Source organism: Silurus meridionalis, chromosome 27 (genome assembly GCF_014805685.1).
Source record: "Silurus meridionalis isolate SWU-2019-XX chromosome 27, ASM1480568v1, whole genome shotgun sequence".
NCBI lineage: Eukaryota > Metazoa > Chordata > Actinopteri > Siluriformes > Siluridae > Silurus > Silurus meridionalis.
Window position 1 is genome coordinate 13,807,745 of NC_060910.1, and position 17,296 is coordinate 13,825,040.

General features: G+C 37.7%; 1 protein-coding gene across 4 annotated transcripts in view; it reads right to left on the reverse strand.

Moving 5' to 3' along the window:
- Nucleotides 1-17,296, reverse strand: part of si:dkey-61l1.4 (collagen alpha-1(I) chain) — a 61,074-nt gene that overhangs the window by 20,894 nt on the left and 22,884 nt on the right. For all 4 annotated transcript variants that reach the window (XR_006924767.1, XM_046842445.1, XM_046842444.1 and 1 more), the window contains 20 exons: nt 11,810-12,385; nt 10,862-10,906; nt 9,961-10,080; nt 7,704-7,742; nt 7,564-7,617; nt 7,154-7,207; nt 6,260-6,367; nt 5,965-6,018; nt 5,829-5,882; nt 3,217-3,261; nt 2,216-2,269; nt 2,067-2,111; nt 1,875-1,928; nt 1,715-1,759; nt 1,588-1,641; nt 944-988; nt 764-817; nt 392-436; nt 251-304; nt 48-155 (listed from right to left, as the gene is read on the reverse strand). Coding sequence is in view for 3 of the 4 variants with exons in the window: in XM_046842445.1 (XP_046698401.1) it covers nt 48-155; nt 251-304; nt 392-436; nt 764-817; nt 944-988; nt 1,588-1,641; nt 1,715-1,759; nt 1,875-1,928; nt 2,067-2,111; nt 2,216-2,269; nt 3,217-3,261; nt 5,829-5,882; nt 5,965-6,018; nt 6,260-6,367; nt 7,154-7,207; nt 7,564-7,617; nt 7,704-7,742; nt 9,961-10,080; nt 10,862-10,906; nt 11,810-12,385 (1,707 nt within the window). In the remaining variant the exon portion in view is untranslated. The remainder of the gene's footprint in view (nt 1-47; nt 156-250; nt 305-391; nt 437-763; nt 818-943; nt 989-1,587; nt 1,642-1,714; nt 1,760-1,874; nt 1,929-2,066; nt 2,112-2,215; nt 2,270-3,216; nt 3,262-5,828; nt 5,883-5,964; nt 6,019-6,259; nt 6,368-7,153; nt 7,208-7,563; nt 7,618-7,703; nt 7,743-9,960; nt 10,081-10,861; nt 10,907-11,809; nt 12,386-17,296) is intronic.

A 17,296-nucleotide genomic window follows, 5' to 3' on the forward strand; every position in this document is an offset into this window, starting at 1 on the left:
AATTAAAGTCTAAGATTTGTGGTAGGTCAAGTTAAGTATATCCATACCTGGCTACCTGGAGACCCTGGCTGACCTTTGGCCCCGGGTAAGCCTATAAGACCAACATGGCCTCTCTCTCCCTGCGGGCCCATAATGCCTGGTGCTCCAGCTGCACCCTGATTGCAACAAAACCAAAAGATCAAATTAAATACTGTAATTTAAAGACTGTATTTCATTGTAATACTTGAGATTTTAGTTAAAGGATTATTACTCTTTCTCCTTTTGGTCCAGGATCACCTCTCTCTCCATCCAGGCCTTTGCTGCCCTAGATAATTTACGCAGATTTAAAAAAGTTAGCAAAACAGCAAGTTTCCTATATTATTGTGCGTGTTTTCAGTTTTAAGTGTCTTACTGTGTGGCCTAGAAAGCCCTTTGGACCTGGATTTCCAGGTAAACCCTATTGAAGAAGAAAAAATATAAATAAATAAAAATAAATAAAATAGAAATTAGAAAGGGACTATTAAAAAAAATATTAAGTGGTAATAAATTCATTCATTTGGCCAGAGTGCACCTGATCACTTTTTTACAGCTTTCTGAAGCTTTAGAATCATAAATGGTAAAATCTCTACACTTCTGTTTCCATCTGCTGGTTTCCAAATGGGGGAAAAAATTGTAACACTGTGACAATGGTGATTTTCCGTTAAGCATAGAACAGAAAAATATTTGTGCTTGATTATTGACATTGCAGCATGGTGATCATTCATGACATAAAATTTTTTTTTACCATTGGCCCTTCAATTCCATGTAGTCCTTTGTTTCCCACTGGACCTTCGAGTCCCTATACAGAGAAATCACAGAGGCAAAACTGAACGTTTACAGTGTATTTAGATTATGATGCACATATTTCCAATTAAACATTTCAGACAAGATTTCAAAGCACACTAAAAAAGGTATCAAAACTTACAATGTGACCTTTAAGTCCACGAGGTCCATCGTTTCCTGGTGGTCCCTGGCAGATTTTTTTTTTACAACATGTTAGACATGGTATAACACATATATGAAAAAGTCTTGTGTAGTATTGTGTACAAAACAATTTTACTTTTCAAATATAAGGAAGGAAAATATGCATGTAATACTAATGTGAAAGTTAAACTAAGAATGACATGCACAAAGGCCAAGTCTCATTCACTTTGTTTAATGTGCAAAGGTCACACCTCCTTAAACACCACTGACTCATTAAACAAACCAACACATATTGTCCAAGTCTTATTCATGACAACTGGCAGGCACAGAGGCCACACCTCCTTCACTGAAACGGACTGGTTCAGAGGCCACACCCATTTTAATGAACTGATGGATACAGAGGTCAAACGCACTTTACTGAAACTGATAGGTAAGTAAAGCCACAACCACAATAATAAGATTGACAGGTGCAGAGGCCACACCTCCTTTACTGAGACTGACAGGAAGAGAGGCCACACCTTCTTTACTGAAACTGACTGGTTCCTAGGCCACACCCTCTTTAATTAACTGACAGGTACAAAGGCCACAACTCCTTCACTGAAACTGATAGGTACGTATGAAACACCTCCTTTCACTGCTGTTTACCTGTAATCCAGGCAGACCAGGGAGGCCTCTGATTCCTTCTGTACCAGCAGGTCCCTGAAGGAATCAGACAGACACATGAAAAAGTATTTCAGCTAGAAATTACAATAGAAATACAAACAGCACATACCTGAGGGCCTTTTCGACCCACTGGGCCTATAGGTCCAAACTCGCCCTGCAGGAAACAACAACAATACAATCCATTGTGGTCTATATATACATATATTCTGACTGTATATTTAAAAAATTACAAACAACTCATTTTAACTAAGGTCTCTTTAAATACTTACTTCAGAGCCATTAACTCCCTGCACCCCAACCATCCCCGTAGCCCCTGGAGCTCCCTGTGATTACACACACATGAAAACACACACATACTGTACACAGAGGTCGGCAGAAGCGGTGACCTTCTGGAATTTTTATCTTGAAAAGTAGGCAAACAGATTAGGTACCATTTATTTTTATTCTTTTTAAGAACTCACCATCGATCCTGGTGGGCCACGTTTCCCATAATGCCCAAAATTTCCCTGTGGAAGAAATTATATTTGTGCTTATTATAACCATTTTTAATAAAAAAATAAAATAAAATAAAAAAATGTTTTTTCAACATCAGTTTAAATGTTTAACACACCTCTGGCCCAGGTGGTCCAGGAAAACCCTCAACCCCTCTGACACCTATAGGGCCCTAATAAGAGAAAAGACACAGTACATATCAGTAAGATGCACCATGCGGCTAAATCTAAGAGGACACCTGACCACACACTCATACTGATTATTAACTGTGACTTACTCATTTATCTAGAATGTATTTGTATGTTATTTGCATAATGATTTCCCTTTTAAAGGAGAAAAAGTGCCCCAAATACACTATATTATATATATATATATATATATATATATATATATATATATATATATATATATATATATATATATAATAGTATTGGGTCACCTGAACTTTCCAGCTATATGTGATTTTTCTCCGAACTCTTACCACAAAGCTGGAGACACTTAATTGTACAGGACGTCTTTAGATGTGATATAATAAAATTCTGCATTCACTTGAACTTGGAAACTCAAACCTGTGCCCCTGTGCACAAAGGGAGCTCCTTGAAGATATCCCCTCCATAATTCTGGGAAGATGTTCCACTAGATTTTGAAATGTGCTTATAGATATGTGTTTATCAGCCACAAGGGTATTATGAAAGGCAGGTACTGATGTGGGTGAGGAGACCTGGGGTGCAGTCAGTGTTCCAGTTCATCCCAAAAGTGTTCAGTAAGGATGAGGTCAGAGCTCTATAGCATGCCATTTAAGATCTTCCTCTCCAAAGCATGTAAACTAGATCTTCAAGGAGCTTACTTTGTGCACAGGGGCATTGCAATGATGGAACAGGATTAAGTTTCCAAGTTGAAATGAACGGAAATGTTATTAGACGACATTCAAAGACGTCCTGTACAATTGTGTGCCTTCAGCTTTGTGGTAACAGTTTAAAAAGGAACCACATATGGCATCAAAGGTCAGTCCATATAGTGTACTTATATTTATAAATAATTAACTGTTTTAATTTTAGATAGTCTACATTGCCTAATGAAAAAATCAAATATTGAACAATTATCTGAGGTTTTACTTACTGGAGGACCAACAGAGCCTCTCAACCCAACTTCACCCTTTGAACCCTGAGAGAAATGAATAACAAACACAAAGCCATGTTAAATCATGTCTCACATACACACACACACACACACACACACACACACACACACACACACACACACACACACACAGACACACAGACATACATACATCTACAGTGAGGAAAATAAGTATTTGAACACCCTGCTGAAATTGTCATCGTAGGTGCATGTCCACTGTGAGAGACATAATCTAAAAAAAAATATCCATAAATCACAATGTAGGATTTTTTAACTATTTATTTTTATTTGTACACACTGCAGGAGGGATTTTGGCCCACTCCTCCACACAGATCTTCTCTAGATCAGTCAGGTTTCTGGCTTGTCGCTGAGAAACACGGAGTTTGTGCTCCCTCCAAAGATTCTCTGATGGGTTTAGGTCTGGAGACTGGCTAGGCCACCCCAGAACCTTGATATGCTTCTTACAGAGCCACTCCTTGTTTATCCTGGCTGTGTGCTTCGGGTCATTGTCATGTTGGAAGACCCAGCCTCGACCCATCTTCAATGCTCTAACTGAGGGAAGAAGGTTGTTCCCCAAAATCTCGCAATACATGGCCCCGGTCATCCTCTCCTTAATACAGTGCAGTCACCCTGTCCCATGTGCAGAAAAACACCCCAAAGATGATGCTACCACCCCATGCTTCACAGTAGGGATGGTGTTCTTGGGATGGTACTCATCATTTTTCTTCCTCCAAACACGTTTAGTGGAATTATGACCCAAAAGTTCTATTTTGGTCTCATCTGACCACATGACTTTCTCCCATGACTCCTCTGGATCATCCAAATGGTCATTGGCAAACTTAAGACGTGCCTGGACATGTGCTGGTTTAAGCAGGGGAACCTTCCTGCCATGCATGATTTCAAACCATGACGCCTTAGTGTATTACCAACAGTAACCTTGGAAACGGTGGTCCCAGCTCTTTTCAGGTCATTGACCAGCTCCTCCCGTGTAGTTCTGGGCTGATTTCTCACCTTCCTTAGGATCATTGAGACCCCACGAGGTGAGATCTTGCATGGAGCCCCAGTCCGAGGGAGATTGACAGTCATGTTTAGCTTCTTCCATTTTCTAATGATTGCTCCAACAGTGGACCTTTTTTCACCAAGCTGCTTGGCAATTTCCCCGTAGCCCTTTCCAGCCTTGTGGAGGTGTACAATTTTGTCTCTAGTGTCTTTGGACAGCTCTTTGGTCTTGGCCATGTTAGTAGTTGGATTCTTACTAATTGTATGGGGTGGACAGGTGTCTTTATGCAGCTAACGACCTCAAACAGGTGCATCTAATTTAGGATAATAAATGTAGTGGAGGTGGACATTTTAAAGGCAGACTAACAGGTCTTTGAGGGTCAGACTTAAAGCTGATAGACAGGTGTTCAAATACTTATTTGCAGCTGTATCATACAAATAAATAGTTTAAAATCATATATTGTGATTTCTGGATTTTTTTTAGATTATGTCTCTCACAGTGGACATGCACCTACGATGACAATTTCAGACCCCTCCATGATTTCTAAGTGGGAGAACTTGCAAAATAGCAGGGTGTTCAAATACTTATTTTCCTCACTGTACACACACACACACACACACACACACACATATATATATATATATATATATATATATATATATATATATATATATATATATATATATATATATATATATATATAATGTTCTGTAATCACTTTCATGTGGAAAGCAGGTACACTTATTGTCCACTAGGAAGCAGTACAGCAGTAGGTGCTGATTTTTTTACATTTTTATTTTATTACATTTTTTACTTGTATATAAACGTCTTGAAAGTTAAGAAGTGCAGGAATACTATGTGGAACAAGTATGAAGTACTAACATCTAGTATAACTATTTGTATAAAAGTTATTACTTCTCACAAGTAAAATGGTATTTACAAGCAAATATTTGGTCTGAGTGTTCATCCTGGCTAAACTTAAACATCAGCAGACGGTAGTGTTGCTATAAAAATAATGACTTGAATGAACAGCATGTTAGTGTTGTTAATTTTACAATGTAGTGATGCAGATAAACACTGATTAATTAACATGCATTACATTTCTTGAATCTTATCCCAGGTGCACTGTGTGTGAATACACCCAGTATACTCAGCCATGAGTCAACAATATTCTTCTATAAGGCTTCAAAATGAATGAAGAGGACAACAGAAACAAGACAAGTTAGTTTAAATAGTCTTATTTATGTGCAGGGTTCAGTCTGTAGCTAGAAACTAGCATAAACTGTATATCTAGAAACGTTTAGGCCAATGACCTATAATGACTGTAATACCAAACATCCTTTAACATCTATGATCCTGCTAGTTAAAATAGAAAAATAATCTCAGATTCTATATGATAATATGATATAGTGTTATTTATGTCTGTACATTTGAGAGTCACAAACAGCTGGAACCAAATTCCTTGTTTGTGTACATACATACATACATACATACATACATACATACATACACACACACACACACACACACACACACACACACACACACACACACACGTGCTTTTCACTGCACAAGTGTGCTATAATCTCACCTTTAATCCAGTCTCTCCTCTTTCCCCTCTGTGACCTGAAATGCCTGGAAAACCCTAAAGTTCACACAACAGCCATGTTACACGAATGAAAAAACCCACTGTATGTACTGTATGTATTGTATGTTTGAATGTGTACCGGCTCTCCTTTGTCTCCGAGGGGCGCTGATTCACCTTTATAACCCCGAAGCCCCTTACATAAAATCAGACAGGAAAATATTGTAACTGGCATGATGAAATGATGAAATGATTTGAATTTAGCACATCATAAAGCTGGTTCTACACTACACACACACACACACACACACACACACACACACACACACACACACACACACACACACACACACACACACACACACACACACACACACACACTACACACACACAGTTGTTTGTATGCTTTTAGAGGCATGATATGAGTTTCCCCTCACTGGCAGACCAGGTGTTCCTGGAAGACCTGGTTGTCCATTCAGCCCATTCTCTCCATCTCTTCCTGAGGTCCCTGCCCGGCCACACACACCCTTCGGCCCTAAATCGCCCTGTCAGAAAGGGGCGGGGCAAAGAATGGAATAGAATATCAGCATTATTATTCATGACTACAAACTGAATTAACCTCTTAAAATTATTTATCTATACACATTAATTGATTAACTGCTGTCTAGATTTCTATATAAACCCTGCAGCTTTAAGTATCAGTAGCTTTTTCACACCACTGACAGTTGCCCATGATGCACTACAGGTTCTTTTGTTGCATTTCATCTTGTGCTGCTGAATCACACTTGTTATTATACTATTGTTATAATAGTTTAAAGAATCAGAATAAAAAGAATAACATAATTATGTTTCATACTAATAGAGTACATCATAAATAACTGAGCTCTTCTTGAATGTCAGTATATCATATTAGGACAAGGCTCATTTTTTTATTTTATAAAAATAATATATAATAATTATATGCAATACTATTCTCATTTGTATGAAAACATCTTATGGCAGCTAATCTTGTTTTCCCATATCAGTAGCTTTAATTAAAGATAAAGAAAGAAAGGTGCTTTAAAGGTGAAATTATTTTTCCTTCACATATCCCAGCAACATTAGGAGCTGAGGTCAGAATGCAGGGTCAGCCATGATACAGCGCCCCTGGAGCACTGAGGGTTAAGGGCCTTGCTCAGGGGCCCCAAGACTACCACCAAGAGACGAATGAATGTACATACAGAAATGGAGGTTTTTGTTTAAAAGCAAATAATTATTCTAAATACAGCTTTAATCCTAACAAACATCTAATTAATTCTATAATGATGAGAGAATGTGATTAATTACTGTACCATGTCACCATGTCGACCTGGCAGTCCCCTCTCTCCAGGTTCTCCTGGCATCCCCTTAAATACAGATAAATGCAGAACAATTAATTTAATGCTACTTTATCTGTATAGCACATTTAATAATAAACATTAGCACAAAGCACTACTGAGAAATTGTAATGGAGTTTTGGATCCTTAATGAACAAGCTAGAGGTGAAATTAATGAGGAAAACCACTCGGATATCACATGAGAAAAATTCAAAAGGGAACCGTCCTTGTCTGGGTGACATTAAGATACTGTGAACACTTGTGTAAAGCAATGCATCATGTGGAGACGAAGCAGATATAGTAACTCAGATGCAGGGTGAGTGTTCTTAAGTCTTAGCTCATGTTATTAGCATAACTTTACTGATTTGTATGGTGTCTGCACTCACAGGTGGTCCGGGACTTCCCATTTCCCCAATTGGTCCAGGAGGCCCAGTCTCTCTCTGAAGTGGATGATTATTTAAATTAGAAGCGTGCACAATGGCAGAATTACCAAAAGAGAAAGGATTCGGTGCTTGTGGATACTTACAGGCCATCCTGCAACCAGCAAATGGTAATATGAAGTTCTCTGCAAAACACATAAAACTAATGTAAGGAAGTATTTTGGAATAAAATGTAGTTTTAAGATCCGGTAAAATTGACGGATGTTCTGGTCACATTGAGTTACCTCAGCCGTACCGCCATCTGTGATTAAATCTCAAGTGTACAAGCTCTCCATGCCAGATTAAACAGCAGACAGAGGACAGTAAAGGCACATCCAATGAGACACACACGGTCCACACAGAGACACATTAAACTTATTAAACCACCCAGGCTGCCTCTGCTCTCTCCATCGTTTGTCTTGGCTCAGGTTCAACTCGACCTGGTAAAGGTGAGCTTCAGACCCGCCAGGAGAGCTGGAGACTGCCGTAAACTCAGCCAGAGGGGTTGAGAGATGATCTACTTGTCTGTCAAAATCTTTTTGGGTTGCAACACTGTAGCCTTTCAGAAAGAGAACTCTGCGTAAACTCCACACTCTAGACTCCAGACTTGTGGGTGGACCACGCTCCAGTGACTGAGCCGAGCATTGAGTGCCCCACATCACCATGTTCAAGCAACAGGGATAGACATACACACATGTAAAAACACACATGGGATGCCAGAGAATAAATCAAGGATGGCTGTAATTCTTTACAAATCTAAACCTCAACCACAAAAGCACGCTCATGTAGTAAAGCTTCACGATATGACATCTGACTCAAGGCAGAAGCTTACATGATACAAAAAACTTCATGCATGAAAAAGGCAATACACAGACCATCTCTGCCAAATGTGAGTTAAAAAAAAAACCCAGGCAGACAGATAATTGCCAGAACCATTCTGACTTTTGTTATTTTCTATGACTATACAGTACTTTGCATTTGCCCTTTGGCTGCATATTGAAACCTTTAAAATTCCTGAGCAATCAACTTTTCACATAAATAATAAAATTCAAAATTGGTTACTGTGAAAAGAATGATGCAAAATGAAGCGTATAGAATAACACAAATGTCCTATTCTATTCAAGTGAGCAAATCCTGCTCATCACCATAGAAATTTGTTTCCAACTGCATAATGGTTACCAAGGTGAATCCATGTTTGGGGTGCTGCCTGTTTCTCACTGATATTACATTTATAAATATGCACACGGCGCCAAAGCTGAAGTTCTTTTTAAAACAATCTACTGTACAGTGTTTTAGAAAACTAAATGAAAACATGAAAATGTATAGGCAGAACTATAACTACTCTTTACCTTGAACCCATCAAAACCATATGTGATTCCTCTCCAAACTATTGCCACAAAGTTAAATTGTTTAGAATGTCTCTATATGCTTAGGATTTCTCTTTATTAAAACTTAGAGGTATAAACAGCATTAAAATGCCTCTGTACACAAAGACATGGTTTGAGAAGACTGGAATAAAAGATTTCAGGTGACCTGCATAGTGCCCTGACCTCAACACCACTGAACCCTCAGGGATGAACTGAAACCCTGAATGCACCCCAGACCTCCTCACACAAACCCCCACAGCAATGCTCCAAAATCATTAGCCTTACAGTGTATATTATATAAATGTATATATTTTTTCATGAATGTTTAAATATATTCAACATCTCAATATTCAATAAGTCACATTTTCAGCAAGAAAATTCCTGAAGCTCCTGAATTTTCAGAAATGTTATATTGACTCACAAGGTGATTATAGACGTACAATCCGTTATCAAAATATAAACTTGACAAGAAATTATTACATTCAAGCAAATCACTTATTTTTTCAATAAATGATGGATTCGTGGTTTTCGAATGGTTAAGTGGCTTTTTTTATATGTATTTAACCGTGAAAAATTAGAAACTAATATTTATAAGGTGACACAATAATGAAATCAACTATCATCAGAAATTGAGCAAGGTTCAAGGTCCCACCAAGAATCAACAAGACCTGACACAAGCATGAAAGATACACAATCCCAAAACTTCACAACTGTTTCCAATTACAGACATCTATCTGGAAGTCCCACTTGTCTGGGCAAACGTTTTTTTTTATTTAAAAATGGAGTCCAGAAAGGTCACAGCCATGACTCAGTTACTCTGTTGTAGTGAGTACAGGGTGGTGTCTTGGCTAAAACGTAACCTTTTTTTTTTTTTTTACGTTTTGGAGCTGCTGTGACTTTCTAACACTAGAACTGGTTTTTACCTATCACCCCCCCAATGGTCTAACATTTCACAGGTTACAGACAGACAATTGGGAAATAAAAGAATAAGTCGTACCATGAACGCATCCCATTCTTCCTGAGTGTTGTGCCACAGGTAGAGTGAAGGTAATCCTGCTGGTCCTGGAGGACCTGGGCTACCCCGTGGACCGTCTAGCCCTCTTTCTCCTTGATATCCCTTTAGGTATGTAACAATGGATTTTTATAAGTTATTTACTTTTAAAATGTGTTAAATGCATGCAGGCAAAAATAAAATGTGATATCTAAAATATAAAAATAAAATAAAATGTGTATATATATTTGGTCTAAATTCAATAATAATAAAAAAAAAAAACTCATGACCTTCCAATCAGAAGTCTAACATCTAACATGATATATAATGATTTATGTTGTAGAAATTCCAGATCTGAAAATCCTAAACAAACACACGAGATCGTCTGAGAGTGAAATGCAAGACTATTTGATTGAACAAATCTCTGAGGTAAATCGTGTTATACGTTGCCTAATTTTTTTATATCACAAGAAGTGACTTCACACCTACAGCAAACAATACAAACACTAAGTGAATTGCTACTCTTGGAAAATATCAGTGTGCTGTAATCACCATCAAGTTTATTTTGATTGTCCTATCAAACATTTTAGGAGAAAGTCTTGTCCTATAAACGCTGCCATGGCCGAAAACATCCTGAATGAAAACTTAAGTTCTGAAACTGGAAACTTTTTTTAATCAATGTTAGTTAAAAATGTTAATCTTAAAGGGCTTAATTGAGTCAAACTGAGACTTGCAGCTGAAATACTGTCAGAGCTGCTGTTATAGAGACTGAATCAACAGCTTCTGACAAATAAGGCTGAGAAATAGTAACGCAGATTTACATTAAAGTGTCAGTATCAAAATTGAGCATCTAGATTTAAGGTTCAGGCTTTGAGGCAAATATCACCTTACAGATGTTCCTTCTCACCTTCTCTCCCTTAAATCCAATGAATCCTCTGGTCCCGGCACAACCCTAAAACAATGACATAAAAGATGTCCATTAACCCGCTCAACATTTCTATGAAAGAGTTCTGGATTTTTAAGGGGTTGTTTTTTTGTTTTGTTTTGTAAAAGGAAAAACTGTGTTATAGGGTTTTTTACAGGTTCTCCACAGAGACAAACAAACCTTTTATAGGTGCAATATTGAACTCTTTGTTCAAAATATAACCATAGATGAACTACAGTTTAAATTTTTTGGACTATAGACAAGATGAGTCACATATTTAAAGAATATTCTAAGGTTGTAATTTGCTAAATCAAAGATGTAATCACCCAATTATCCATGGCTGTATTTGATGGCTAGTGTCCCAGCATTGGCGCTCAACATGTTTCCCCATTTAACATATTACAAAAAAAACACTGGAGTCTAAACTTCTAAAATTCTAAAGGTCTGAATGAGTCAAAACATTTAAATCGAGTCAAAAAACTTCTACAGTATACTGTTTCCTTTTAGAAACATGTGGAACCCAACAAGAAAACCCTTAGCTAGCCAACAAATTCTTGAAAAATCTCTGAGTAGTGAGTGAACATGACCATAATTAGCTTCTGTATGAAACATGATGACAAATAGAGAAGGTTCTATTCATTTCATTTTTTCAACCTGATTTAAATGATTGTGTACTTCATTGACAGACAAATCATAGCAAATATACTTCCAGACAAAGAAGACTTGAATCCCACTGGAAATTCAGAATGTCTGCTTGTTTTAGATCAACTGTACTGTACAGAACAGCTGAAATGTAACCCTAGACATAGATATTATTATGGACAATGTATACCTGTAGCTGGCAGTGGAGTCCCCATTGTGTTTGTATCACATAAACACCACAAAAATATGAGAGATCCACAGTGCAGTTTTCATCATGGTATAGCTTACTCTTTTCCCTGGATGCCCAACAGGTCCCGGGGGTCCTCTCAACATCCGATACCTCTTGCCATCAGATCCTGTGAAAAGATCCCCGTGTTTAAGTTGACTCCTTGTGGTGCCTTGGTGTGCCAATTTCTCATTATGGGTCTTTGATTTTTCATGGCCTTTCTGGCTAAGTACGTCTGTGGAGCCTGTGCCAGATTTAGAGTTGATGTATGTCCCTGAAGGTAATAGGTCCTCTTCTGTCAGGTTCAGGTCAAGGAACTGTGCATGCACATGGTTCCTATTTACATGCCTGATATCAGTTGAGGAATCCAGGTCGATGATGTCCTCTGAGGGTTCTGAGGGAACTACATCCACCCGACCTGTTTGTTGTTTTTGTGACTGCAGATCGTTAACTGTAGATTTAGCTGTGGGAGACTGTGCCTGGTTCTCAGAGCTGCCCTTAATCCTGGTGTACGATGTGATGTGAGGGGGTTTTTGCCTCTTGGATTCCTCCAGCACTCGTAAACCATCAGTCGGCTTGTAGTCGCCCCTCTGGGATGGAGGGTTCAGCTCATCAAAGGGAATAAAATTGAGCGGATCCTGTAATTTAACACAAAAGGTTATTAGATCACACTCTTCCTCTGTACTACCCCAGCAACAACTTCCTTTTGCTACCTTTATTTCTGACACCAAAACAGAAAGTATCATCAATTTCCCCTTAATTCTAGTAGTTTGAAGAGTATGTATAATTAGCATTTTCTCCCATGCACCAGAAATTTGAATTTGATGTGCAACAAAAAAAAGTTCAGACAGGGGCAATAAAATGCAGAAAATCATTAGTATTACTAAAAAGAAAAGGCTGGAGGAACAACTAATTAGTTTAATTGGCAACAGGTCAGTAACATAATTAGGTATAACAAAAGTATCTTAGAAAAGCAGAGTCTCTCAGAAGTATATAGGTTCATAGGTTCACTAATCTGTATCTACAAACTCTGAAACAATAAAGAACTACGTTTCTCAAAGACTGAATATCTCTTTATCTATAGTAAATAATCTCATCAAATGACTGAACAAATATTTGTGTGCAGAGATATCAAAGGCCACTGCATTAAAAACAGGTATGATTCTGTAATGGGAATCACTAATGAGCTCAGAAACACCTCCAGAAATCACTGTCCGTGAACATAGTTCACCATGTCATCTGCAGATGCAAGTTATAGCTCTACCATGCAAAGAAGAATTCTTCTTAAACTAGATCTAAAAATGCTGCCATCTTCTCTTGGCCAAAGCCCATTTAAAATGGACTGAGGGAAAGTGTTCTGACTGTTTTTTGGTCAGACAAATACAAAGTTGAAATTCTTTTTGCAAATCACATCCTCTGGACTAAAGAGGAGAGGGACCATCCAGCTAGTCATCAGTGCTCTGTTTAAAAGCCTGCATCTCCTAAAGTATGTGTGCATTAATGCCTATGGAATGGGTACCTTGCACATCCGGAAAGGCACCATCAATGCTGAAAGGTATATATAGGTTTTAAAGCAATGTATGCTTCCATCCAGATTACATCTTTTTCAGGGAAGGTATAGCATATTTTAGCAAGACAATGCTAAATGACCTACTGCATTTATTACAATGACATGGCTTCATACTAGAAAAGTCTGCCTGCAGTCCAGACCTTTTACCACTGAAAAACCTTTGGTGCATCATAAAAACGAAAATATGACAAAAAGACCTAGAACTGTTAAGAAGCTAGAATCCTATATCAGATGAGAAAACATTGCTTGCCTAAAACTCCAGCAAATGGTCTCGTCAGTTCCAGATGTACATGGACTTTTGTTAAAAGAAGAGAGGATGCCACACAGTGGTAAACATGGCCCTGTTCCAACTTTTTTCGAGATGTGTTGCAACCATCAAATGAAGAATTCCCTTTTTCCCCTTAAAATTAAACATTTCCTGCTGAACATTTAATGTTTTCTGTTCTATTACAGTTAAAATATCGGTTCATGAGATTAATGCAAATAACGCAAATCGTTGCATTCTGTTTTCAATTTTACGTTTTACACTATATTCTGACGTTTCAGGAATTAAAAATATATCTTCATCTACTCTAATATGCTAACAAGACTCTAAATCAAGTTGTTACTATAAGTAACTATAAACTGACATTGATATAGAGTGATGAAGCCTCAGCCTTTCACTTTAGAATTTTTTCCCAAAGTCAATAACATTACTCAGTTTGCTACACCTTTAGCAAACTACACTGTTTTACACCTTCTTTCTTGGATTTTTAAATTCTAGTGTATTTAGTCTGTATTTAATTCTTAGTAGTAAAAATGTTAATACAGGGTATTTAAGCATTTGAATGGCAGTGATGATTTTGATGGAAAGCTAATACCGTACATAGTACATAATATGCATAGAGTATATTTGTTTTTTTTTAAAATAAATAAAATTGTTGTATACTACAAGTCCCCTTTAGGGAGACTGAATAGTCAAATTGTGTTTTGCATGTTCCATTTTTGCATGTCAGTGTCAGTGATTGAGGGAGGAGTTTCATCTTGTCCAGGACTATTTCTGCAGCAAAGATGGAAAACCTGGGTAGGTAGCAAATGCATGACTTCAAGCTCCATTAACCAGGATCTCTGTCCTCCATTAAAAAACACGCCCCAGACTGAAAGCAATCAAGCAGATCACTCTACAAAGCTGGATCCTTGGATGAAACACTCTTCTTAGAGGTGACATGCTTAGTCTAATTTACTGCCTCACCTCCTTTGAGCTATGAGTCAGATTTTTGGCTGCTGTTGCAAGAAAGTTGAAATTGTAGTTGGCTCCTGCAGAAGCACAACACTACTAACACTTTTTAATAAAACAGTACAGCTGATCAGATCTTAGTGGGACATTTGGATGAAAACAGAAGTTCTAATGCAAAGAAAGAGGTGCCATTGTGGCTTAAACAATAATCATATATTCTCAAGCACACAACATACTGAGTTTGGGTGACAGTGTCAGGATACTTAGGTGTCTGGTGTGATTTATATAGTAAGAATATCAAAACTGTAAGAAAAAAGTGAATATACTAATTTTATACAAAAGTTATTTATATAAGTACACTAAATGTAGCTTATAGCTAGATAAAAGACAACCAGATGCAGCCTCATGAGTTTGATTGTACATACTAGCATGATGATTGTCTTACATTTTTTTTTTATATTTAAATCATCAATTGGAGAATTACTTTGAATAAAACATTTTTAAATAAAAAATAAAAATAAATAAAAATAAATAAATCCAATTACAACTTCGCGGTTTAGCTGTAAATACGTGCAATTTTTCTCACTTTTGTTATTTTATTTGTAGTACAAATCAGCACTCTGGAATAGTTTTGCATTTTTTGTTGGTTTTAAATGTGGAATTTTACTTGTAAAAACTTTAAATAAAGAACAGGACCACTAAATAACCAAGTAATTTAAAACACTTCCAGTATATGTATTGACTGTCGAACCTTATAAAATGTGTCTTAAATACATTTCTGTGGGTTCATCACATTGCTGCATTCTATTCAGAAAAAAAAAATTACTAATTAAATAGAAGGCGAGCCCTGTAGGCTACTGACCACATATTCTAGGGGCCTACAGTATATTTTGGTAGTTATTTAATATAAATTAAGTAGTAAGGTACACAAATATGAACGTGTGGTTTCAAGAACTAGAAATCTTGGACTGCAATCAAAAACGACAGACTCTCAAAATGATTAACTCAGAACAGGTAAATAATACAGAACTCAGATTCAGATGACCAAATAAAATAAATATCCACCAAATTGCCAATTAAATAGGCTTACAGCTTTAAAATGATTCATCATTTTTAAAAAGCCTACCGCAGCTTTCCATTGTCCATTCACGTGCTGTCCCTTTTGAAATATTCCCAAAATAAGGCAAAATCCAACCCAAACACGAAAACGCATGCTGAAGGTGGAACCACGTTGCATCAGGTCATGAAGGAGTGCACTGCTCGCTCCTGCTTTCGTACTCTCTAACAGGGCTGGAACCTCCCATATACACCCACATCAGAACTCGGCCCAAACCCAACACACCCAGACAGCTAGGCTTCAGGAAATCAAGGCTTAACCCACAGCACGCCCCGTACAGATACTGTAGGACATACACTGCTTGACACACTGGAGACTTTACTGATGGAGTATGAAATACCTTTATAATATTTACAAACCCGATTCCAAAAAGTTGGGACACTGTAAAAATTGTGAATGAAAAAGGAATGCAATAATTTACATAATCTCATAAACTTATATTTTATTTTCAATAAAATTTAGATAACATCTCAAATGTTGAAAGTGAGACATTTTGAAATGTCATGCCAAATATTGGCTCATTTTGGATTTCATGAGAGCTACACATTCCAAAAAAGTTGGGACAGGTAGCAATAAGAGGCCGAAAAAGTTAAATGTCCATATAAGGAACAGCTGGAGGACCAATTTGCAACTTATTAGGTCAATTGGCAAAATGATTGGGTATAACAAGAGCCTCTCATAGTGACAGTGTCTCTCAGAAGTCAAGATGGGCAGAGGATCACCAATTCCCCCAATGCTGCAGCGAAAAATAGTGGAGCAATATCAGAAAGGAGTTTCTCAGAGAAAAATTGCAGAGTTCAAAGGTATCATTATCTACAGTGCATAATATCATCCAAAGATTCAGAGAATCTGGAACAATCTCTGTGTGTACGGGTCAAGGCCGGAAAACGATACTGGATACCTGTGATCTTTGGGCCCTTAGACGGCACTGCATCACATACAGGAATGCTACTGTACTGGAAATCAGAACAGGAATACTTCCAGTAAACATTGTCAGTGAACACAATCCACAGTGCCATTCGCCGTTGTTGGCTAAAACTCTATAGGTCAAAAATGAAGCCATATCCAAAAATGATCCAGAAGCGCAGGCGTTTTCTCTGGGTCAAGGCTCATTTAAAATAGACTGTGACAAAGTGGAAAACTGTTCTGTGGTCAGACGAATCAAAATTTGAAGTTCTTTTTGGAAAACTGGGACGCCATGTCATCCGGACTAAAGAGGATAAGGACAACCCAAGATGTTATCAGCGCTCATGTCAGAAACCTGCATCTCTGATGGTATGGGGTTGCATTAATACGTGTGGCATGGGCAGCTTACACATCTAGAAAGGCATCATCAATGCTGAAAGGTATATATTCAAGATTTAGAACAACATATGCTCCCATCCAGACGTCGTCTCTTTCAGGGAAGACCTTGCATTTTCCAACATGACAATGCCAGACCACATCCTGCATCAATTACATCATGGCTGCGTAGAAGAAGGATCCGGGTACTGAAATGGCCAGCCTGCAGTCCAGATCTTTTACACATAAAGAAAATCTGGCGCATCATAAAGAGGAAGATGCGACAAAGAAGACCTAAGACAGTTGAGCAACTAGAAGCCTGTATTAGACAGGATTGGGACAACATTTCTATTCCTAAACTTTAG